At 36.0% G+C, this 21,170-nt stretch overlaps 7 protein-coding genes and 1 long non-coding RNA gene across 9 annotated transcripts; 4 read left to right on the top strand and 4 right to left on the bottom strand.

Moving 5' to 3' along the window:
• The first annotated feature begins 359 nt into the window (after positions 1-359).
• Positions 360-4,208, top strand: LOC121122706 (cytochrome b5 reductase 4). Its single transcript, XM_040717731.2, has 6 exons — positions 360-1,558; positions 2,128-2,258; positions 2,310-2,631; positions 2,906-3,520; positions 3,593-3,980; positions 4,042-4,208. The coding sequence occupies exons 2-6, from the start codon at positions 2,130-2,132 to the stop codon at positions 4,097-4,099; spliced, it is 1,512 nt and encodes a 503-aa protein (XP_040573665.1). The 5' UTR covers positions 360-1,558; positions 2,128-2,129; the 3' UTR covers positions 4,100-4,208.
• On the bottom strand, positions 4,047-6,221 carry Nup58 (nuclear pore complex protein Nup58). Its single transcript, XM_040717730.2, has 3 exons — positions 5,374-6,221; positions 4,727-5,308; positions 4,047-4,657 (listed from the first exon to the last, which is right to left on the bottom strand). Exons 1-3 carry the CDS (start codon positions 6,054-6,056, stop codon positions 4,291-4,293), a joined length of 1,632 nt encoding a protein of 543 aa, XP_040573664.1. The 5' UTR covers positions 6,057-6,221; the 3' UTR covers positions 4,047-4,290.
• A 442-nt stretch (positions 6,222-6,663) lies between these two features.
• Positions 6,664-9,016, top strand: LOC121122701 (nucleoside-diphosphatase uda-1). Its single transcript, XM_040717725.2, has 2 exons — positions 6,664-7,409; positions 7,493-9,016. The coding sequence occupies exons 1-2, from the start codon at positions 7,172-7,174 to the stop codon at positions 8,761-8,763; spliced, it is 1,509 nt and encodes a 502-aa protein (XP_040573659.1). The 5' UTR covers positions 6,664-7,171; the 3' UTR covers positions 8,764-9,016.
• LOC121122702 (uncharacterized) lies at positions 7,742-12,029 on the top strand. Its single transcript, XM_040717727.2, has 4 exons — positions 7,742-10,393; positions 10,448-10,893; positions 10,953-11,732; positions 11,789-12,029. The coding sequence occupies exons 1-4, from the start codon at positions 10,332-10,334 to the stop codon at positions 11,929-11,931; spliced, it is 1,431 nt and encodes a 476-aa protein (XP_040573661.1). The 5' UTR covers positions 7,742-10,331; the 3' UTR covers positions 11,932-12,029.
• Positions 12,030-12,103: 74 nt separating this feature from the next.
• Ced-12 (engulfment and cell motility Ced-12) lies at positions 12,104-14,863 on the top strand. The gene has a single exon (XM_040717724.2). The coding sequence runs from the start codon at positions 12,524-12,526 to the stop codon at positions 14,720-14,722; it is 2,199 nt and encodes a 732-aa protein (XP_040573658.1). The 5' UTR covers positions 12,104-12,523; the 3' UTR covers positions 14,723-14,863.
• LOC121122703 (transmembrane emp24 domain-containing protein 1) lies at positions 14,800-16,183 on the bottom strand. The gene is made up of 2 exons (XM_040717728.2): positions 15,456-16,183; positions 14,800-15,381 (listed from the first exon to the last, which is right to left on the bottom strand). Exons 1-2 carry the CDS (start codon positions 15,912-15,914, stop codon positions 15,130-15,132), a joined length of 711 nt encoding a protein of 236 aa, XP_040573662.1. The 5' UTR covers positions 15,915-16,183; the 3' UTR covers positions 14,800-15,129.
• Positions 16,184-16,499: 316 nt separating this feature from the next.
• Positions 16,500-19,690, bottom strand: LOC121122698 (post-GPI attachment to proteins factor 6). Of its 2 annotated transcripts, none has more exons than XM_040717722.2 (2): positions 19,362-19,690; positions 16,500-19,212 (listed from the first exon to the last, which is right to left on the bottom strand). In XM_040717722.2, the coding sequence occupies exon 2, from the start codon at positions 19,197-19,199 to the stop codon at positions 16,710-16,712; it is 2,490 nt and encodes an 829-aa protein (XP_040573656.1). In that variant the 5' UTR covers positions 19,200-19,212; positions 19,362-19,690; the 3' UTR covers positions 16,500-16,709. The 2 variants fall into 2 exon arrangements, with proteins under 2 accessions (XP_040573656.1, XP_040573657.1); XM_040717723.2 differs by having other exon boundaries at positions 19,358-19,596.
• Positions 19,691-20,485: 795 nt separating this feature from the next.
• Positions 20,486-21,039, bottom strand: LOC121123347 (uncharacterized). The gene is made up of 2 exons (XR_005865985.1): positions 20,981-21,039; positions 20,486-20,726 (listed from the first exon to the last, which is right to left on the bottom strand). It is a non-coding gene; the product is annotated as an uncharacterized lncRNA (long non-coding RNA).
• Between the last annotated feature and the right edge of the window lie 131 nt (positions 21,040-21,170).

The following is a 21,170-nucleotide window of genomic DNA, read 5'->3' as shown; positions in this document are numbered from 1 at the left end:
GATGATAAATAAAAGGTTTTGATTGTCCTAACCATACTATAAAACAAAGAAAAAATAGTTATAAGTGGACTTAAATTCTTAATTCATCTTATACTTCCTGTATACAATTATAATCTTTTAGCAATGGTAATAGATAAGTATCTAAGTTATTCACAAATTCTGGAATTAATTAATTTTAATCGAGGATTCAATTAATGTTTTTTAGGCGTTCTTAACACTATTGTGAAATATGTCGTATTTACTACTAGTCTTATTATATTTTATGTATGTATATTTATTTATGTCGGTTTATGCTTTTGTAGTTTGTCTATCGGCGTCTCAAATGTATGTAGTACACGTGTAAATTATAGAATAAAGATAGTTAGTATTAAGTAATACAAGACTACATACTATGTAACTGCATTTTTGTGCTCCGGCTAAAACTCCTTTGTAACATAGTCTTTTTCATCCAGCCCCAACGATGAATAAGAAAAAGTGAGATGGAAGGGAGTACGGAGATGTCTCGTTATTCCGAATAGAAGATGACGTCTTGTATGATAATAATCTATTCCTCTAAAGCAGGGATTCTCAACCTTTTTTTTTTGTGATGTACCACTTGTAGAATATTTATTTAACCCAAGTACCCCCTAACCAGTAGGAAGTATTTTTAGCTTCAGTGAGGGGGGTGGGGGGTTCCGGAGGATTATATTTTGGAAGGTACGCCCATTTGATAACCACTGCTCTAAAGTCTACATAATTGAATATATTTTTCTCTAATTAATATTTTAGATTATGTATTCAAAAGTATTAAATATAACATGATGACAATCATTACATTTGCTCACTAATATTTATAATATCTAGTAACAATGATTAAGGATAAGATATAGGTTATTAATAATAACTTATTATATATTGCATTTCAGTGCTAGGCAAGGTAGCTTAAAATAGTTCAAGTTACCTGGGTGTTAGGATTTGAAAGGAAGTAACGAAGGATTAAGAACAAGATAATTATTCAAAAATATATTATATCGTAATTAGTTATTGTGTGATGATCGGAAATTGGAATATCTGGAGCTCCTATATATATATATTTTTTAGAAAATAATTCCTTCATATTTCCCTTGAAAATATATTCTGTTTTGATCATATTAATTATAATTTTAAACTAATGAAAAAACGCTTCATTAACAGTTTGATTTGTTTCATTAGAAATAGTGGCGTTATTATTATTATTACCTACTAACTGATTATGAACTAATATATATTGGCTACATCTTTTGCTATGCCTATGAGTTATTTTATATTTATTGTAGTAGTATAGTAAAATAAGAGTGACCGTTTTTTAGTTATTTTTACAACAGCTGACAAGATAAACAAACTCGGACCAAGATAAGAAGTAATTGTCTTAAAATAATTAATCACTCGGGATCTTTTAAATAAATCAATACTAGATTTAAAAAAAATACATAATGGACATTATTATATAAGACATGAAATTAGGGTTTTTCCTCTGAAGGTTTTCTTGGATTCCAGTTCCGACTCTCCTAACTCTACAACCAACTCTGAGGGATTACTGGTAAATGCTTTTTGTTACTTCCTCATATTAATGTAATTAACAGAAATAATTTGTCAAACTTTCTCTCTTTAATAGTCACTTAATAATTCCTTTTGTATTATGCCAAAATATTTTTGTTAAATGGCGAATATTATACCAATGAAGCAAGTAGATAATAGGTTTTTTATGCTCATATTTACAATGAAAAGATTTGCAGATGATATGTTCAAATGGTGTTTTTTCTTACAATTAATGCCAAAAAAACACTCATGGTTCAGTATTATTTCTAAACAATAGCTACTGCATAATGTTTTTTTTTTAAATAAAGCTCAATATTTAATTATTAATTAAATATAATTATTATAACTTTTAAGTGTGTCAGGGATTTCCTTAGATGTACTATTTTATATTTAACCTTTCACTAATCTTAAAATAGCATATGAATTTCATTAATGTGGGAAATATAATCCTATTAATAGAATTTCCGTCGAACATGTGATTCATAATTAATATGTCAATACCAATATATATGAATAGATGAATTAATTGTTGGGGATTAAATGATTATTGATTACTTTTCGTCCATTCAGAAATGGCCGGAAGTAGTAGCAATAGCAAGACCACTCTTTCTCTCCCCACAAAAATTACATCCACTGGCTCCGCCACTGGAAATCCAAGGAACAAAACAGCACTTCAGCCAGGATGTTCTCTTATGGACTGGGTTTGTTATATTATTATACTTATACTATCAAAATTATTTTCCCCCCTCCAGGTTGCTCTTATGAACTCTGGCAAGGATTTAACTGGAACAGGAGGACGAATGATCAAAGTCACAAAGGAAGAATTGAAAAAGCATGGACCTGAAGACAAGGAACCTTGGATAGCACTACAAGGCCTTGTGTATAATATTAGTCATTATAAGAGATTTCATCCGGGTGGGGTGGATGAGCTACTACGAGGGGCCGGTAAGGATGCAACAAAGCTATTTAATGAAGTTCATCCTTGGGTTAGTTTTCAGTCAATGTTGTCAAAATGCCTCGTTGGAAAATTGGTGGAAAAAATATTGCCTCCCATCATTCCTCCCAAAAAACCCGGTAATTATAGAGTTCTAATCATAATTATTATGAATATATTTTAAGGATTGTTTAGGGCTTTATCATTTATTCAGAGAGGCGTTTACCTGCTACAAAGTCAATGTGGAGAGAGGCAAGATTTTTGTCATGTTACTCACTCTTTTGATGTCTTAGCACTGCGTGTTCTTAATATCTATGCAAATATTTTATTGCATCTCTTTATTATATGTACATATAAATTATAAATGATCCTTAAAAGCACTTTAACTCTTCATATTCCTTTTATTTTTTACAGTCCATACTCTTTTGCCTCCGCCCGTACCGCCTATTCCAACTCTTAAGTCGGATTTCTACCAAACGGATAATCATATAGTGATAAATATATATGTCAAGAGACAACATCTGAGTGAAGATCACGTAGTGATTGAAAAAATCAAGGATTCTTCCTTAAATGAAATTCGAATCCTAGTATTAAACTATGAGGATGATTTTATCGAAAGCATATACTCCTTTGGAGACTTTAAAGTTCAAAATAAGGATCTCAAAGTCAAGATTTCACCTCAAGGAAAGATAGAGATTTCTTTTCTGAAATATAAGTGTGAGAGGGCACCTAGTATCAAAATGATTAGTCTAGAACGGAAGCTTCGCTTTGAAGACTCTTTACTCCGATCATGGACTCTATTGAGCAAGGAAATAGTGACTCATGATGTGTTTGAATTTAAATTTAAGAAACCATCGCACTTGCTTCATTTTCAAGTATCTCTGGGACATCATGTTCCACTATCGCTGAATTCTATTGAGAAAATGTATACACCTATTAGTGGAGGTCATGATAATGATAGTTTGAGGTTTCTTATTAAAATATACGAGGATGGAGCTTTAACTCCATTGCTTCATTCCCTTAATTTAGGTAATGAAGTGACAAGAGTTTCCCAAACATAATGAAGTGGACCTTATAATAACTTTTTTATTCTCCAAATAGGTGATGAAATACAAATAGGAAATCCAAGAGGAAGTCTTCGAACACCGAATGTCGAAAAAAGAATAAGGCTCTTCGCTGGAGGAACGGGATTTACACCGATGACTCGCCTTATTGAGCATTATTTGAACTTAAATCAGGATGTTCATCTCTATTTTTTTAACAAAACGAGGAAAGATATCATTTATCGTCAAAAAATAGAGGAATGGATGAAAGGTAACCTGAGTGTGATACATATCTTAAGCAAAGACTCAGATGCCGAGCCACCATTTCTGCATGGACGTATTTCTAAAAACCTTCTAGGTAATCTTTTAGATGAGGAGGACATGGATAGAACTAGCGAGCAAATCTTTATTTGTGGACCCTCTTCCTTTACTCAAGAAACATTTAGGTAATATTTCACTGAGGGATTTTTTTGTTTAATCTTAATTTCATTTTTCCATTACTTGCAGGTTACTTACAGAACATTTTGTTTATTCCTCACGCAACGTGTTTAAATTTGGTAGTTAAATTACATTCAGAAATCAATGTATTCCTGATACATAATTATATACAAACATACATACCAACTAGGCAATGCAATGGTTGGAGTCACATAAATACAAACGATTGATGTTAATTTGCTTATCTTTATCTATTATCATCATTTTGAATAAAAAAAAGGCAGTTACAATTGCGTCCGTTAATGGATGAGAATGGGATCAGCAGAATCTCGTACTAAAAGGAGACATCGTGGAACCTAACACACCTTGCTGCTGTGTAGTTTGGGATGATGGAGGAAATACGCTAAAGGTGGTATTATTAGTTTGTCCTATTTGCGGCGTGAGACTGTTTCCAATTCCGAATGAGGAAGTTGATCCCAGACCCATAGTTGGGGGTCCAGAGGGTGCGGAATTGGCATTGTTAATTGAGGACTGTTGCGGTTGAGCAGTTAAATTAGCTCTAACGGCTGAAAAAGGATCTCTATGTCCTAATATAAAAGGAGAGGGTCCCTCCATGGTCATGATGCGCTTGACAAGTTTAGGTTTAGAACTATCAAATAAATCTGTTGACACTCCATAGATTTGTCTGAAATGCAAAAAAGAAATGCACAATAAGTAAATGAAATTGAGTTATCGAAAGAGTGAATCTTTCTACCTGTGTAATTTAACATAGAGAGTCTTTTGTTCCTGAATACAGTCGTGTATGTGCTGATAACGACCAGCAAGACTTGTAAAAGCCTCATGTATTTTACGAATTGCCTTGGATAGATCTTCAGGGCTTAGAGCTGCGGAAGAGGCCGAGGCATGCAAATGTTGCTCAGTTTCATCAATTTGTTGTCTGTACTTGAGCATGTCATTTTCAAAATTAGAGACAAGGCGTGAGAAATATTCATAGGGAGCAACATTTTCGTACTGGAGTGCTCCTGGTGTATCTTTCGTACGCTGAGCAATCTCAGCATTACGAAGCTCTTGTGCTGCTTCTAACTTGAGCTTATCGAGAGCGGCTTTGTTTTTCTTTATACCTGAAGAGAGGATGGAGACGAGGCGGACAAGGGCTTCTGTTTCAGATTTGATTTTATCATGAATCCGGGAGGATATATGAGCTATATCTGAACTGATGTTTCTTTCCTCCTTTACTAATTTCTTGAATTCGTCCACAGTGGAAAGGATTTCATTGGGGATATGTGTTTCTTTCAGTGCCTTGATGTCATTTTTGTTAGACTCATTAGATCCACCACTAGAATATGAAATGCAATTAGTTTGTTTGTGTCTACTCTACTCAAGGATGAATGAATAACCTACCTCGATGAATTGGTTGTACCCCCAAGTCCTAGATTGACTACAGGCTGTTGTTGAGGAGCACCAAATGCGTTCTGTGGTAATTTAGCTCCTCCTAATCCTGTAGCTGCAGTGATACTCGGATTCCCGGCCCCAAATGAAAAGGGTTTAGTGCCAGCAGCAGGAGCACCAGCAAGGCCGATCGATGCAGTGGTCGTGGCACAAAACGGCTTATTGGGGGGTTGTCCACCAAACGCTAAGGAAGAGGTCGTGGTTGTGGCGCCCCCTAGAGTCCCACCACCAAACCCAAATCCCGTCGTCCCACCGAATCCCGCATTCGTTGTAGTTCCAAAGCTGGGAGCGGCGGAGGTTGTTTTAAAGGCGGTTGATGCTGCCCCAAATCCAGCTCCAAAGCTAGGAGCGGCACTTGTGGCTGTCGATGCAAATCCAAAAGCGGGAGCAGCACTCGTGTTGGCCCCAAATACAGGAGTCCCGCTTGATGCCGCCCCAAATGCAGGAGCTGCAGTTGCTCCTCCTGTAGCACCGAAACTCCCTCCAAAAGCCGGAGCTGCTCCAGCACTCGGTGCAGTAGATCCAAATCCAGCTCCAAACCCCTGAGAAGGAGCAGCACTTGTTGCAGTGGATCCAAAGGCAAAGCCTGTGGGCTTGGCGGCTGCACCCGTCGTGGAACCAAAGGAAAAGGCCATCTTTAATCCTAATAAATTACTTTTGAGGATCACCCCTTGACTCGTAGGTGAAATCGCACGTTACACTCCAATGCAAAGGCCGGGAAGAACCTTCAGATAAAATATTTTCATCAATCTAAGAAAATAGCTGAATATTATTATGTAATAACTCGTAAAATAGAAATTAAATTATTTCTATATAGCTAATATCTAGCCATATAATAAGTAAATCAAGGGCACCAACCACTCAATGGAAATTCAGTCAGGCTAAAAACGATATTGTACGGGGGAGGGGGATTCCTTTAGTCCACATGGACATCTTTTATTAATAAAACCATTCACTACCCATTCAGTTCATTACGGTACTCCCATGATTTTTAAATACATTTCTATCATTCAGAATCTATCAAAGTACTATTAAAACCCAGAGGGGTATGCTTTAAATCACGTAACTCCCCTATTTCAAACAATTATGACTACAGTTTCCCATATAATTGATGCACAATTATTAGAATAACAATTCATATTATAAATGTACACTTTAAAATAAATTATTATGTCTTTCTACGTATGATGTAAGTTTACTCTAAAAATAACTAGATTCGGAAAATACATACTATTACAGATCAATTCTATTAAGGAACACATTGTTTAATGTTGCTTCATTTGAGACAATAAGTTTCTATATTTTTTAGCAATTTGATAAATGGAAAATTGTCATTTGAACACCTTGATGAATTATATAATTAGTGATTAAATAGAGAAAAGTTGGATGAGAAGATATTATATATGATCCATTGTCCTACTTTGTCCTTTATAATGAGAATGGGCTATAGTCAATATAGATAGGCTATAGTAGAAGGAGCCGTCAAACGAAATATATATCTAGTTTTTGGTTCCATGTTACTTATAACTTATAATGTTACGCTAATTGTAACTTACTATTAGTGATTACTTATAATAATACTAATACTAATTACTCTGAAAAATATGAGTGAGAACTGGGAATTGCCAATGCTGAATAAGGATACATAAAGCAGAACCTCAGAAGTACTCCATTGAATGTCAAATCAATGGCATTAGAATTTATATTAAAGAATGTGGAAGATTAAAAGGACATTATTGGGATATCCGTAATGATAGTCCCTGGCTTTCGTGGGCGAACTCGATATGCCCTTCATTTCTATCGAGTTCTCCAAGGACTCCAATCCGGATTCCTCGTCATCATCTCTATTTTTGCAGCACTTCTCACAGTCGTCTCTCTGAGAAGTCTCACTCGAATATCGGATCCTCTCACTTCCCCTGGAGTATTGGATCATTTGTCCCTTTTGATGGGCGTTCATGAAAGAACGGCCGTTGTCGTGTGGGAACTGGGTAATTTTTGGGATTTTTTTTCTTGCAATAAATTGACAACTTTTTATTTGATTTGAATTAATTGAAAATGTAATTGTTCCTAGATGATTGGTGCTCCAATGTCTTTGTTTTCATTTACCAAAGTCAACCCTCTGACGGATCCTTTTATATTACGAAGGAACATCGTGAGACGCTCCTACCAAGTTTGCTAGGTGATGAGGAGCGTACTCCTCCCAACGGATCCCTACTCACATTAGAAGAAAAGATTGCAGAGCTAGCCTCTGCCTCGAAAAAACATCTTCCCATTCTTCATAGTCGGGGAATTGTTTTCTCAGACACTTCCCAACATACTCGCTTCCCCATTCTCATACGCCTCTCATCAAAAGCTTTCATTCATCCCAACAAAGAAGCCGTCCTTCTCTCATTAGACTCATTTCTTCGTAATGAATCCACTTTTGAGTATCGGGAAGAAACTTCCATGGGCCTCCTCGCAAATGAGGACAAAAGAGCGCTTCAATGGTTTGCCATTAATTTACTCCGTGGCACTTTTTTTCACTCAGATTTCTCCATCTCTCAAACAGTCCTTATATTAAATGTACGAGAGCATGATGCGGAATTAACCTTCGCCATTAACTCCAGTGTCATTAAATCATTCACTTCCTTCCCTCATGTTAATTATCGCACTTATAAGCTTCGTGCGTATGGACATTTAATACAGCTTCTTACCCTCAAGTTCCCAGGACTGGGGCTCTACTCTGGACGGCGAGGGATGTATGGCCTTAAGAAAGAACTAAAGGAGTCATTAAGAAGCCCTTGTATGAATCCTATTGTGAACGGTACATGGGAAATTGAGGGATCTCTTATTACAGTGAGGGGCCTTATTCCTCCTCAATATGAGATGGTGAAGGAGAAGGATGGACCCTTTGCGGGCAAAAAAGTAAATAAACCTGTGGCTAATATATCAAAGTGCAAATCCAAGGCTGTTGCCTATTTACAAAAGGTAATGCTACCCCAGCAACACAACCAAACTGAACAATTTAAGAAAGTATTCACGGCCCTTGGCCGAGTAAGACCCATATACCTAGAAGGACTCTTTTTAGAAAAGTTATTTGAGCAAGGACTCACTCTTCCCGTTCGTGGAGGAATCATTGGATGCAGACAAATAATGGAATCCCTCAAGTATTCCTGCAAGTCACCTAATACTGAGCAGCCATTTTCCTGTACGGACATGATTTATCTAATTACGATATTGCAGGAGTTACTAGGCCTGAAATCCCTTTCCTGCAGTTTATATTCTCCTAGAAACATATCGAAAGGTATGAATGGAGACTGGCCCTTTGCGGCGGCTTTTTATATATATCAAAATGGTCTGTGATAACGTTATTACATGTTTGACTTTACGCTTACAATAATTAATACTCCCCACATCTCCTTAATATGTCATTTAAGCTATTATTAACACCTTCTTCTGTATATTTTGTTTATAGTGTTGATATAGGAAAGAAACATGGATTGCTTTGATAATATGTATAAATGAGTCGTACTGTATTTTGAGAACCAAGATGTTTGTCAAACAAAATTTGATTTAAAATAAGAGGCATGAAATGCAGGATTCTATTTCATTAAAATATGTTGTTTTTTACATACTATACTAAGATTCAAGTGATCGAGACGACTAATGGGGAAAGAAATAAAGAGCTGGAGGAAAGCGTGTAGACTTAAGGAAGAATGTTGTTGAAGGATTCACTGCTTGCCATGACAGCAACCTGACTTTTTCTCTGGAGATTTGGATCCACAGGGCTTACTAAAGGGCTTGTTCAGCTCATGATTGCAGTTAGAGTACCCCATTCCGAACCCGGAGCCAATGCCAAATATCACTGGCCAGAGACGTCGTTTAAATAATAGAAGAGATGCGACGGCGCCTAGTTTGGTGATAATCATTCATGAGTATTCCAATAAAATAAAGAAATACTCACCAATCCCTAAGCCTCCTCCAATTTTGACGGCAGTGTCGGCGATGCAGCGATCCCATCTCTCTCCAAGAATTTCTTCAGACTTTACGGTCGCTGCCATTTTGTCGTATTATTTATGTACGTGTATTTGTTTTTATTTATCTAGAAACGAGTTGATAAAAAAAGTGATGCAAATTTAGCTATTTAATATAGCTATAAATAATGAGTAAATATAGTACCCCCCATTGAAACTTGTATAAGAAAGTTGTACAAGTTGTCATTTCTAGTCTTCAAATCCATTACTTAATTACAACATTGGTCATTCTAACTATTAACCTGGTTAATCATTTCATTTTGATCTATTAAAATATTCAAAAATGATTCAATTAATATATGGAATATTCAATTATTGTATTATCCCCATTCCAAGTACTGTGAATCCTTCACTTAAAATTACTCAGCTCATTTTCTGGTTGCAACTTGTACACAACATATTTAACAAACAAAATCAACCAGGCGTGCAGTTTATTTTACTGACCATCCCAAACATGTCTATGGAATCAATTTACCGGACTGTTTGAAATATTTCTGCATTAATATAATTTGCTACATTAGGATGATTGATTTTTAAATATATTAATGATTAATTATGATCATTTTTAAATACATCTCTTTTCTAATGGGCCTTGTTTGACTCTCCATAAACTGATGATTGAATTAATAATGGTTTAGATGACATTAAAGTACCCATAAATTGTTGAGACTGGGAATTCGGACACCTTCTACCTCTAGCTCTCATTTTTTTTATTTCTATGAAAAGTCCTTTGATATCCAAAAAGTTTGAACAAGATTACAAACTTGTTGGACTGATGAGTAATCCTGATAAATTTGCCTCTCAGTAGAGTCAAGTCCATCCAACATCCTTTTGAGTTCCTGTTACTTTAGTAAAGTTAATTTTTTTGGTAAACGGACTAAATAGAAAATTATCATCATGAGCGAGAGTGAGACCTCTACAGATTTGCATGACATCCCAACGGAACTATCATTGCTCAAGTATGAAGTATTGCTTGACTTACAGTATCCAAAATGAATTGTTTAATATTGCAGGAACTGTTTTTTTGGGAAATTGGAAGGGATTCTCTGCTTCTTTTTGAAGAACAAGTTACTTCCGGAATACTTTCCATTTATTAAGTTGGTGGATGCCGAGCCCAAAATTGAGGATGTGATTTACTACAAAGTCAAGTACTTGGAAGGAAAAGAAGAATACTTGATGGTCCACGCCTCATTGGACTACTTTGCTCGTGACGGAGCCATAAAAATGAGTTGTCATGGCTTTCCAATCCTATTCAAACAGTTTCGAATTAAAGGGAAAATCCGCATAGCACTCATGCCTTTCAAGACGAATCCCATCTCCTTTGGCGGAATACAATTTTCTTTCATCGAAACTCCTTTAATTTCATATAGGTTGAATGTAACGGCTCTTCCTTTCAGGAGGCTCATCGATAATAAAATGATCAGTTTTATAAACTCCAAAATGGTATTTCCTGGTAGAGGTAAGGTTTTTGCATTCTTTTTGAACTTAAGCCTCTTTAATAACCTTGTCCTTATTTAGTTATTATTCCCATATCCTCTATGGACCCCATGAAGTATCGCTCTTTTATCCCAATTGGTTTGTTTGCTCTAAGACTTAAGCGATTAACTGTGGGAGAAGAACATGAGGTAGGACCCTGCTCTTCTTGTTTCGGAAGGCGCCAACCCCTTAGTTATCATACTCAAGTATCTCTAGGAACTTCTATGATTGAATTTGAGATGCCCAAGGATACGGACATTGAGGAAGAAAAGTGGTGTGAGTTTCTACTGGAGGTCTTTCAAGGCCATCAAGTGATGATTTCTCTCATTCCCTTTGGAGGAAAGGCTATTAAAAAAACAAATTCTAAAGAATTGTTGGGTCATTTGTCATTTGATGTGATGAAAGAGCTTGGAGGGGAAGAGAATCGTTTCAAGAAACTTGAAGCCACCAAAAAACTTGAGCTGATTGAAGAAGGCGTTTTAAGTTTACTCTCTATAGATATGATCTGGCTTCCAACTGAGGGAGCTCCTGGGGAGGACACTGCGTATTCTGGCCCTACCGTTGCCTTATTCTGCATTTATATTTATTCGTGCAACAATCTCGTGGAGTCTGAAGGAGAGGATTCTGAGATTGAATCCTGTCCCGATACTTTTATTGAGCTTAGTAGTGGAGGTGAAGATGATTTCTTTTCGTGCATCTACAGAAGTCATGTTGTTCTCAATTCCCGACAACCTGAATTCAACTATGAAATCATCATCAAATGTAATAGGGATTGGATGACGAAAAACATTTCCCTTACAGTTTGCAAAGACTCTCCTGACGGTAACTTAATACAAATCCATTTATTACATGATGAACAATTTACACTTTTATTTTAGGGAAGTACATTTATGGTGGGATTAATTTGTGTTTGGCAGACATAGAGAAAGCTCCAATCGTTCGTGATGTCCGCTCTATCAATTCTAAAGTACCATACAGTACAATGACCTTATCTGCTAGTATCAAAAAACTTATTCATTGATATCAATCTAGTATTTTAGAGATTTATTTTATATTTTAAAAGTTTTTATTTATCTTTTAATGTCATGATCACTTATGAATATATATACAATTAATTAATGAACTATCTACTTTTTAAAATGAGGATTTTATTATAATTATGGATAGAATATTAGCATTCGTTTTGCAAGATGACGTCATGTTTAATAGTGTACAAGCCTCCTTCCGCCTCTCTCCTCTTTGTCTAATAATTGTTCAATTCCCCCTTGAATGCCTCGCGTGCTGTGAGGCATTTTATTCGCAGGGTTTCCTGGCTTTATCACTATCATGTTCTAATACTGCATACGCTCTTCATCTTTTAGATATTAATGCCTATGGGCTATGCAGTCTCATAGTTTCTCTACATACTAAAGAGTAGAGAGTGAGAGTAGGGAGTTAAAAAGGGGAGGTGGACGATTCCTCTTCCAAGTTTCAAATTTGAAGTTACTGTTGATTTGTTTAAGTATCAAATAGTTATTATCAGAATGATGGGCTGATGAAAGTGCTCTGCTCCCTTCCTACCTCCTAAATACGGAATACCTACACGCCTACCACTACATACCCTTGATTCTACAATGCCTGTTCCCAAAGGCACAACCTCCAACATCTCTTGCCTCACGTCATCGACTCCCGGAGATGTCTGCACTAAATTTGGAGTGGAGCTCGGAGTCCCTGGCTATGAGGGCGCGGCTCCTCATTTCCTGGTTCTCTCTCGAGAAAAGAAATTGATTGTAGCCATCGAGAAGCTCATGGAGACATGGGGCCTTCCTGAAAGCTCCTCATCCTACGCACTCCAGTTCGAAAATGGGTTCTTTGTTACAGAGGGGAATCGAGTCTCTGGCGTAGAGAATGGCTCTGTCCTAAGACTTACTCACTCTCCGGCTCTTGTTGTCTCACAAGTTATTGCTCTGCTTGAAGAGAATCGAGGTTATTCGCGTCTTGAAGAGCTGGCTCCAGATCCTACTTTTATCTACGAGTTACTCAAGGTGAAAGGGGAGGCTCATCTTTTTCGCCTGATCCTTGAGGACAAAACGGAGTCCAGCTCTCTTCCCTCTCTTCTTAATTCTCTCTTTATCATCATGACTAAGGATCGCTCCTGGTGGGAAAACAATGTGGAAACTCTATTCAGTCGGGATATTCTCCTCAAAATTCATTCGCACCTCATAACATCCACTCATGAGCCACTCCTTATCCCTTCCTTTAAAATACTTATCACTCTCATACCCCTTCATTATTCATTATCATTCGAAATCATATCCATACCAGATGTACTCCGCTATCTCAAAACAGACCATACACCCATACAAAGGCTATCCATAGCGATGATTAATGCTCTCTTTAAGAATGGGTCTGCCGCGGATCGCCGTACCATTAAAAAGGAAATGGAGAATCAGAAGGCACGACAACTGATCGTGGATCATATCATAAACAACCCAAGCAAGCATACCAAAGAAATGAATCATGAGCTCTATCTTCTTCAAACACTCCTACTCAATCAATTAAAAGAACGGATGCTCACTCCCGTTGCCTCCCAAGACCAGTCTGCATTAGAGAAAATAAAAGAACTTCGAAAAAGAGCTTTCAACACTCAGAGCTTGGATACTCCTAATACTCAACCAAGAACTCATCGCTATAATCTGGATTATAAAAAATTAGGTTTCAAAAATGACGTGGATCCCACTCAAGATTTTAGAGAAACTCCTCCTGGGACACTGGCGTTGGATTTGATGTACTCATTTTGTAATCATCATGTCGATCAGTATCGAAAACTCATCCTTGAAAATTCCTGCAGAGGAGATGAACATGACTGTCCATTTGCATCTGCTTCGATTGAGTTAGTCAAGCTCATTGTGGGGATAGTGCGAATTGGGGAGGAACCCCTCTTAGATCAGGATCGATACTACCCCATGTTTTTTACCCATGACAATCCTCTGGAAGAGTTTTTTTCAATTTGTATTTTGCATTTAAACAAAACATGGCAGGAGATGCGTGCCACAACAGAAGATTTTTCAAAGGTGATGGATGTGACAAGGGAACAAATCAATATATCATTGGCTAATGTTCCCTCAACCTTAGAAGAGTTTAAACGACGATTGAAGTCCTATGGTGAGGTTCAGAAGGCCTGGGCGGAGGAAGCGAAGTTGAGAGGAGAACGTGAGGGCAAAGCTGTGGATGAGCTAAAGAAAATCATTCTTCCAGATATACATGACTTAGTCCGAAGACAAAGGCTCAACTATATATGTGAGGGAACTCAATTCCCAAAATACAAGGAAAAGAGCGGTCGATATGTGTATGTGAAGCTGAGCCCTAATCATAAAACGTTATGCTATGGAGACTGGAATGAGGACGGCTCCACTCCACCCATAGAAAAACTAGAATCTAAAATACAAGTCAGTGAACTGAAAGATCTTATCTTCGCTTCCTCCTCTCAATTCTCCAATAGTAACAACTCCACATCGTCCCTATCTTCAGCTACATCCCGTAGCAAAAATCGAGACTCACTCGAGCAACTCTCATTTAGTATTTATACGGAGAATGGGAAATCCTTAGATCTCGTCGCTCCCTCACAGATGAGCTTTGACTACTGGACAGATGCAATCAATGCTCTTCTTGGTAGACCTCTTACTAGTGCCGAAGCCAGAAGAGATACCGATAAAATACTTTCCATGGAGATCAAATTGAAGCTACTTGATATAGAGGGATTGGTCATACCCGAAGAAGAACCGGAAATTCCTCCATCTCCGACTGACTATGACTTCGAATTTCAAGCCTGAATCCAAATAATATTATTCTAATCAATGCCAAAAAAGAATAACAAAAAGAAAATAAGCTTTAAATCATTGATACTAAATTATAAATATTTGATTTTTCTATTTGCAAATGTAATAAATTAGTAATTAATTAATTATATCCTAGTTCTTGTATCAAAAGATTGTTATTTCATACATTATATTGACTTCTGTATGATAATCCATCTTTGGCAAAGTGAAAAAAAAAAATAATTACCGGTCCATGTTACCTTAGTATATAAAATTTTATACTAGAACTTTCTTTTCTTCTAATATTGAGAACATATTTTTAATTATTATTATTAAGTAGCTTTAAGTTCATTATAAAGAGAGTAATGAGTTGAGGAACACTCACTCCCATTGAAAAGGAATGTTTATGATCAGGTGTGGTACTAGCAAATTTTCTTCCAAATGGCGTGAAATCTCGATTTATCATCGAATAAGGATCTAACTAGGATAACTTGACATATCCCTGAGACTATCATTATGGAAAGGTGCACTAGAGACCAAAAGTTGACATTTTCAAAATTATGTTCAGCCACAGAGCGATCCCTATATTCAGAGGCTTTTATGAGATCTTGAAACTGGCGAGATCGAGTCATATGTTCCTTCATGATCTTGAGAGCCTTATCGATTTTACTGACCTAGAGAGCAAGGGAAAAGATAAGATTTAGAGCTTTCGGCTTGAAACAAAGTGTAAATAAAAAATAGGTCATACTTGGATATCCTCCTCTTCCATATTCTTAAGGAGACTATTATCCTCTGGCACTTCCTCCCCGTCCTCCTCATCCTCATCTTCACCATCAATAATAAGCTCGAAAAATACAATTTTATTAGCAAATCGGGAGTAAGCGTTATCAAAGCAGATTTTATAGTCTCCCGATAAATCCACCGAGGTTCGATGAGCATTGTCTGACTTTTTAAAGTCCGATACAAGAATCATTCCATTATTAGGACGGTATATTCTGAAATTAATATCAAGCTCGTTACGAGATCCCCCATCCACGACTTGATAGTCAATTTCTATTATTTCTCCTGCGTTAACTTGTTCGTAGAAGCACTCCTCCTTACCAGCTCCTATCTCCACAGTCCATTCACTCTCACGGTCCTTTTCTCCCGTAACAGTGCTCACGAGAATGGTGAGGAGTAAGGACCAGGTGACAGTCGTAGTAAACATGATGTTCTTGACGGTTGATCGAGGTTAGCAGCTTCTGCTGTTGTTGTTTATAGCTCGACCCCCAAGATTTATTTATTATATAATTATTCAGAGAGCTTCTTCATCGACCCACAATCTTTATGCTTGGGTAGGCGTTGTGCAGCTTCTGAGCAAAGTTGTAGGCTATTTACATTAACATAGTCTGTGTTGAGTATTGAACTACTATATAAAAACAAACAGTGTTGTATTCTATCAATCTGAGTTGTAACTTGTAACTTAAGTTGTACTACAAGGAAGGGGCTAGGGAATTTTTTATACTCCACGCAAAAGACGTAGGAGACAGCAAAAAGGAAGGCCGATGAGAGAAGGAGTCAAATGTCTTTTTTCAAATGCCTATCAGTAATCATAATATGATATTATATCCATAGGATGAAAAGTGCCTTATCCAAGAAGACAGATATCCCTCATTTTATTAAAGAAACACTACAGATTGAGATAAAATAAATATAATATGAAAACTTCTAGAGAGAATGTCAATACCATTGATAGATATGATTATATGAATTATACATAGATTTCTCCCTTTTTTAAAAGCATAACTCAAACTTAATTTCATGAATACAAAATCATATCATTTATTCATTATAATAATTAATATAAGTATATAACAAATATATATTATTTTGAAGAGAACTACAAATAGTATAATGAATTAATCAACCTTAGATATTTATTCAATTATAGGTGACTTAAAACAATACTAAAATCAGTCTATATTATACAATAATTACAAAATGATACACATTTTATAATGACTCATTCCAGTTGTTTGGCCACTGCTGGTCGAGGAAGAGGTGAAGGATTTGTTTGTAATGCATTGGAAATGGTAGATATTTGAGTAGTTGTGGATGAGTCATGAACAACCTCCTCGGAGCAGGAAGTTTGTACGACTCCACTTAAAATCAAATCTTTCTCATTTTTTGTCCTTTCCTTGCAAAGAGGAACGAAGAAACAGAGGGAAAGAGCCATGAAAATATGCCATGCACTATGGACATAGGCGTACGTTTCTGAGGTTTCAATTAATACGAATAGAGCAAGAGCAAAGAGTGTACAGGAAATTCCTGGGATCATGAAGTATAGACAACGAGTGTTTGGCTTAACGATTCTTCCACGTGATTTACCTTTTATCCCATATGAAATAAGGAGAAGAAATAGTCCCAAGGGTATGGGTATGGCAAAAACTTGTGCTCCAGTCCGATTATATTGAACAAGCACTGCTATGAGTATAACTCCAATGGTATTTAAGAAACTGACTAGTTTATAATTAAATTTGGAAAGGGCAATAATTGTAATCCAAAAAGAGAGGGTCGCGGAGTAAAAGTCACAGAATTGGAGGACTTCGTTGTTGACATAGAGATTGTTACACAATGAGTCCATGGAGTGAGGCAAACTCTTTTCCTGAGCTTCCTCATCACACATATGATAAAAAGTTGAGAAAAGCATAGTTGTAAAGTAGGCAAGGCTCTGAGTCCAAAGCTTGTAGTACATGGCAAAGAGTACGGCGGGGAGAAAGGCTAAATTACTCATGGTTAAAAGTAGGGTTGTTATGACCTGTTGAAATTTAGAGAATGCATAAGTGGCATCATCGCAGGTCCATCCCCTATATCCGGAGAAACATTTACAGGCCGAATAATGTGAAAGTCCATCGTTGGATAGATAGCAAAGGCCGTTTGGCCCACAAAGGTCCTCTGATTTCTCATTCAATCTATATCCACAAGGCTGAAGTCGCACATCAAGAGACACCATTAAAGATATACCTGAGCTCATTTCCTCGCTTGGACTTAGAATTTGAGAGCCCAGAAACCAGGCTCCATACTCAGGGAAAGGAATATACAAATTACCAAGGGTGTCGTTTACATTCAAAATGGTTTTTTCATCCTCATGACAGCTCATCATTCCATCTGTCGAAATCATGGGCTCCCGATTATGTGAAAGACAAATAAGGACAGAATATTCTTTTTTATATGAGAGTCTATTAATATCTACTTCAAGATGAATGACAAGAGTTGCTCCCAAGTCCATGAACTGATTTATATCAAATCGAGTAAAAATAGGCTCAGTATTTCTCACAGTAATCCAATTTGTGTACCATCTTCTGCCTTGAAGAAGGAAAACCGTATAAAATTCCCTTCCTTCATCTATCCGCGTTAATTCAAATCGAGACACACAGTTCTGCTTATCAGGAGAATCCAGAACTAATGCTGCACTCGGAAGAAAATGATCATTTGGATCATTTTCAGGGAAATGAAAAATTTGAAAGCCAGCCTCTGGTTCTCGAAACCCTGAGGTTTTATTAGCATTCCAAACAAGACCTTTTTCTTCTAGAAACCAATTCCTTTGTGTTTCGCCATAAAGCCCTGGCTCACCACAATTTCCATACTCGATTTTTAAATCTATAGAAATCTTTCCGTTGGAAATAAGTAAAATATAATAATACGCATTAGATTTAAAAGGCCGGGATTCGTTTAACTCTACAACATCCTGAGTTGATATGTTTAAAGCAAATTGTTGGTCTATATTTTGATCATAGCTAAATGGTATAGCTCTTGCTCTTAGAGCTGCCAGTTCCACACATGATTCTTCCTTAAACCATGGTCGTGAAATATCTTTGACAAGAGACTTACAGTTGGATAGGATTATTTTGAAATGAGGCACTGAATCTGGAACAAGTATTTTGAAATAAGAGTAGCGACTAGAGGTTTTGAGTGTCTGATCTCCCAGAAACACAGATTGAATATTATCCGCTTTATTCCAAATTCCAATGGATCCTACACTGTAACGACATTCCCCTTTTAATAAAGATAATTTCCCCTCAGTCGGAGTGTCTGGAGAAATATAGGATACAGTAAACCAGGGTCCAGGTAGGGGATTGAACACCGGATACAAACTATTGGAATGAGACTCATAGGCAGAAGGGATTCTTATACAATCCAATTCAGATCTCTTTATATAATAGTCTTTTGCAAAAGTTCCGTTATCAGGATTAATAACAGGATAGCTACCGTGTTGAATGCAGGTTATTATCCAAATACTGGGACAGTCTGGCCTGTTTTGAAAAGCAGCAAACTCGAATGTTGCCTTGGATAACTCAGAAGGGAGATTGTAATGGAATAAGGCAACATCCTTGTATGTTGAGAAACGGTGCACAATGCCTTCATTGCTCACATCTGGTAGGATACCTCTGGCATACACACTTTCTCCACCGAACAAAGAAATGCTCAACAAGATTAGACAAAGCTGGGTCATAGCATTCTTGAAACTACAATGAAAAATAAAACGACACTGTTAAATACTATGGTGCTCATTTTTTTCCTTTATTTTTAAAGTCTCAAGGTATAGAATCTCAAAAATGATATTGACATTGTACTTTGTAGAACTAAAATGTACTGGTAGAGGGAACGTACGTACTTGCGCTCCTTGATATATAACTGGTGGTATTATGACTGTATGACTGAGTAGGGTAGAGTAGAAACGTTCTACTCTATGTAGAATATACTGTCTACAAGTTACAATAACTCAAGATGACCTTCTAAAAAATTTTCAAATATATATTTATAAAGAACTTTAGTACTATGCTTCACACTCAACGATGATTGTTATAAAATATTATGTACGTATCATGAATACCGAATACGTATGAACTGATATTAATTATCTATAATATAGTAGATAATATGACGAACATATTAACTATTATTTTTGATATATTATGTCATTACTTAGAGCCTTTATCAATTGATTAAATTACATAGAGATAAAAAAAATACAGATTTGCTTATTGTTGAGCTTAAAAAGCAAGAGTTCTACACACTACAGCTCGACATGCGTCTTATCTGACTAGTATCATTGAGGTTGGAGTACAATTTGAATTTTATTTATATTCGAGTGATCAACTGTCCTCTTTTACGCGGACTTTTGACATACTATTTGCAAACTTTTTATGAGGCCATAAAATCTCGAGTTTTCTGTGAGAAAAAAAAAGTCGACAGTCGACTAAAAATATAAGTAAAATTAAGAATGGAGAAAGATCAAAAAATGTATTTTTAAAACTAAATCTAGATTTATAATATTTTATCATAAAATTTTTGTTAATTTCAAAATATTAACACGCCCACAGTTAAGTATCCTTAATCCAATATTAATCGATTCACCTCTTAATACAAGGATCAATCATTTTCTTTTCCTTCTACATATTGCTGACATTATCTTTTTTCAACATTTTGCAGGAGTGTCCGGAACTTTTTATGAATTTAGGATAAATAACTAATGTTGAATGGTTAAATGGACTTTAAATGAAAATAAAATAGATTAATATTTGATAATTTCAAAATATCAATCTCCGATCGCCTAATAATTGCGTTCCATTATAATACCAAATAGTATAATAGCCTCTTTTTAGAAATCTAAATATGATTACCCTAATTTATATACTGTTAAATAATTCAGATCTATGCATCTTGATTCATGTCAATCCACCACTGTCATGTTTAAATTAGGATCTGATGAGGGGATCAAATAAAAATTAAGTGACATAAATATTTGTTTATATTTTATTTCTCTAGCTAACTCCTACTTCACAATACAAGTCCAAACAATGAATATACGTAGGATTGAATAATTATGGATACAATTCGTCGATACGTTCGTATGCTTGCCACATAATTGATAATTAATTCACATAATTACATAGATGAAATTCTACTCGCCGATTTAAGAATATGTATATATAAAATACAGTTTGTGTGTCATTTATGGATGCCCACACCGTTGGACCTAGGAGGATAAAAAATGAGATGAATAATTTAAATATCGATTGATATATTAACAGTGTAATAATTATTGACTATTTTAATAGAAATTTTCCATTCTTATTCTGTAACGCATTACAAAATTAATTATATGACTAAAGGGAGTTTTCACATCTATCGTACGTGTAGACGTAAACAGCATATATGAAAATGGACAATATATTTCTTAGAACTTTTTAAGTTACTTATAATCTTCGAACCTCAACAATTATCACTTACAAAATGAAGAGGTTTTTTTTTGGGTTGTTTTTTTGGAGAAGAGACAATGTCTTAAAAAAATCAAATTCTAGAAGTATGTATTTTTTTTTCTTTTCCAAACGAAACAAAATAAAATCACAAAACCTTTTCTTTTTTGAGAAGAAAAGTTGTTGAGGTTTGAGAGTTATTTTGTGTAAAGTCTATACACATG

This window comes from Lepeophtheirus salmonis, chromosome 8, assembly GCF_016086655.4.
Source record: "Lepeophtheirus salmonis chromosome 8, UVic_Lsal_1.4, whole genome shotgun sequence".
NCBI classification, from domain to species: Eukaryota; Metazoa; Arthropoda; class Copepoda; order Siphonostomatoida; family Caligidae; genus Lepeophtheirus; species Lepeophtheirus salmonis.
The sequence above is the reverse complement of the archived record's forward strand: the minus strand, read 5'-3'. Positions and strand labels throughout refer to the sequence as shown.

Bases quoted from the DNA above. Each gene is read 5' to 3' on its own strand.
- LOC121122702 (XM_040717727.2), top strand. From the start codon at position 10,332: ATGAGCGAGAGTGAGACCTCTACAGATTTGCATGACATCCCAACGGAA. The intron at 10,394-10,447 runs GTATGAAGTATT...TTAATATTGCAG, and splicing joins ACGGAACTATCATTGCTCAA to GAACTGTTTTTTTGGGAAAT. The intron at 10,894-10,952 runs GTAAGGTTTTTG...GTCCTTATTTAG, and splicing joins AATGGTATTTCCTGGTAGAG to TTATTATTCCCATATCCTCT.
- LOC121122703 (XM_040717728.2), bottom strand. From the start codon at position 15,914: ATGTTTACTACGACTGTCACCTGGTCCTTACTCCTCACCATTCTCGTG. The intron at 15,382-15,455 runs GTATGACCTATT...CTTGCTCTCTAG, and splicing joins TGGAAGAGGAGGATATCCAA to GTCAGTAAAATCGATAAGGC.
- LOC121122698 (XM_040717722.2), bottom strand. From the start codon at position 19,199: ATGACCCAGCTTTGTCTAATCTTGTTGAGCATTTCTTTGTTCGGTGGA.
- LOC121122706 (XM_040717731.2), top strand. From the start codon at position 2,130: ATGGCCGGAAGTAGTAGCAATAGCAAGACCACTCTTTCTCTCCCCACA. The intron at 2,632-2,905 runs GTAATTATAGAG...TATTTTTTACAG, and splicing joins CATTCCTCCCAAAAAACCCG to TCCATACTCTTTTGCCTCCG. The intron at 3,981-4,041 runs GTAATATTTCAC...CATTACTTGCAG, and splicing joins TTTACTCAAGAAACATTTAG to GTTACTTACAGAACATTTTG.
- LOC121122701 (XM_040717725.2), top strand. From the start codon at position 7,172: ATGATAGTCCCTGGCTTTCGTGGGCGAACTCGATATGCCCTTCATTTC. The intron at 7,410-7,492 runs GTAATTTTTGGG...AATTGTTCCTAG, and splicing joins CGTTGTCGTGTGGGAACTGG to ATGATTGGTGCTCCAATGTC.
- Nup58 (XM_040717730.2), bottom strand. From the start codon at position 6,056: ATGGCCTTTTCCTTTGGTTCCACGACGGGTGCAGCCGCCAAGCCCACA. The intron at 5,309-5,373 runs GTAGGTTATTCA...TTCATATTCTAG, and splicing joins GGTACAACCAATTCATCGAG to TGGTGGATCTAATGAGTCTA. The intron at 4,658-4,726 runs GTAGAAAGATTC...TTTGCATTTCAG, and splicing joins CTCTATGTTAAATTACACAG to ACAAATCTATGGAGTGTCAA.
- Ced-12 (XM_040717724.2), top strand. From the start codon at position 12,524: ATGCCTGTTCCCAAAGGCACAACCTCCAACATCTCTTGCCTCACGTCA.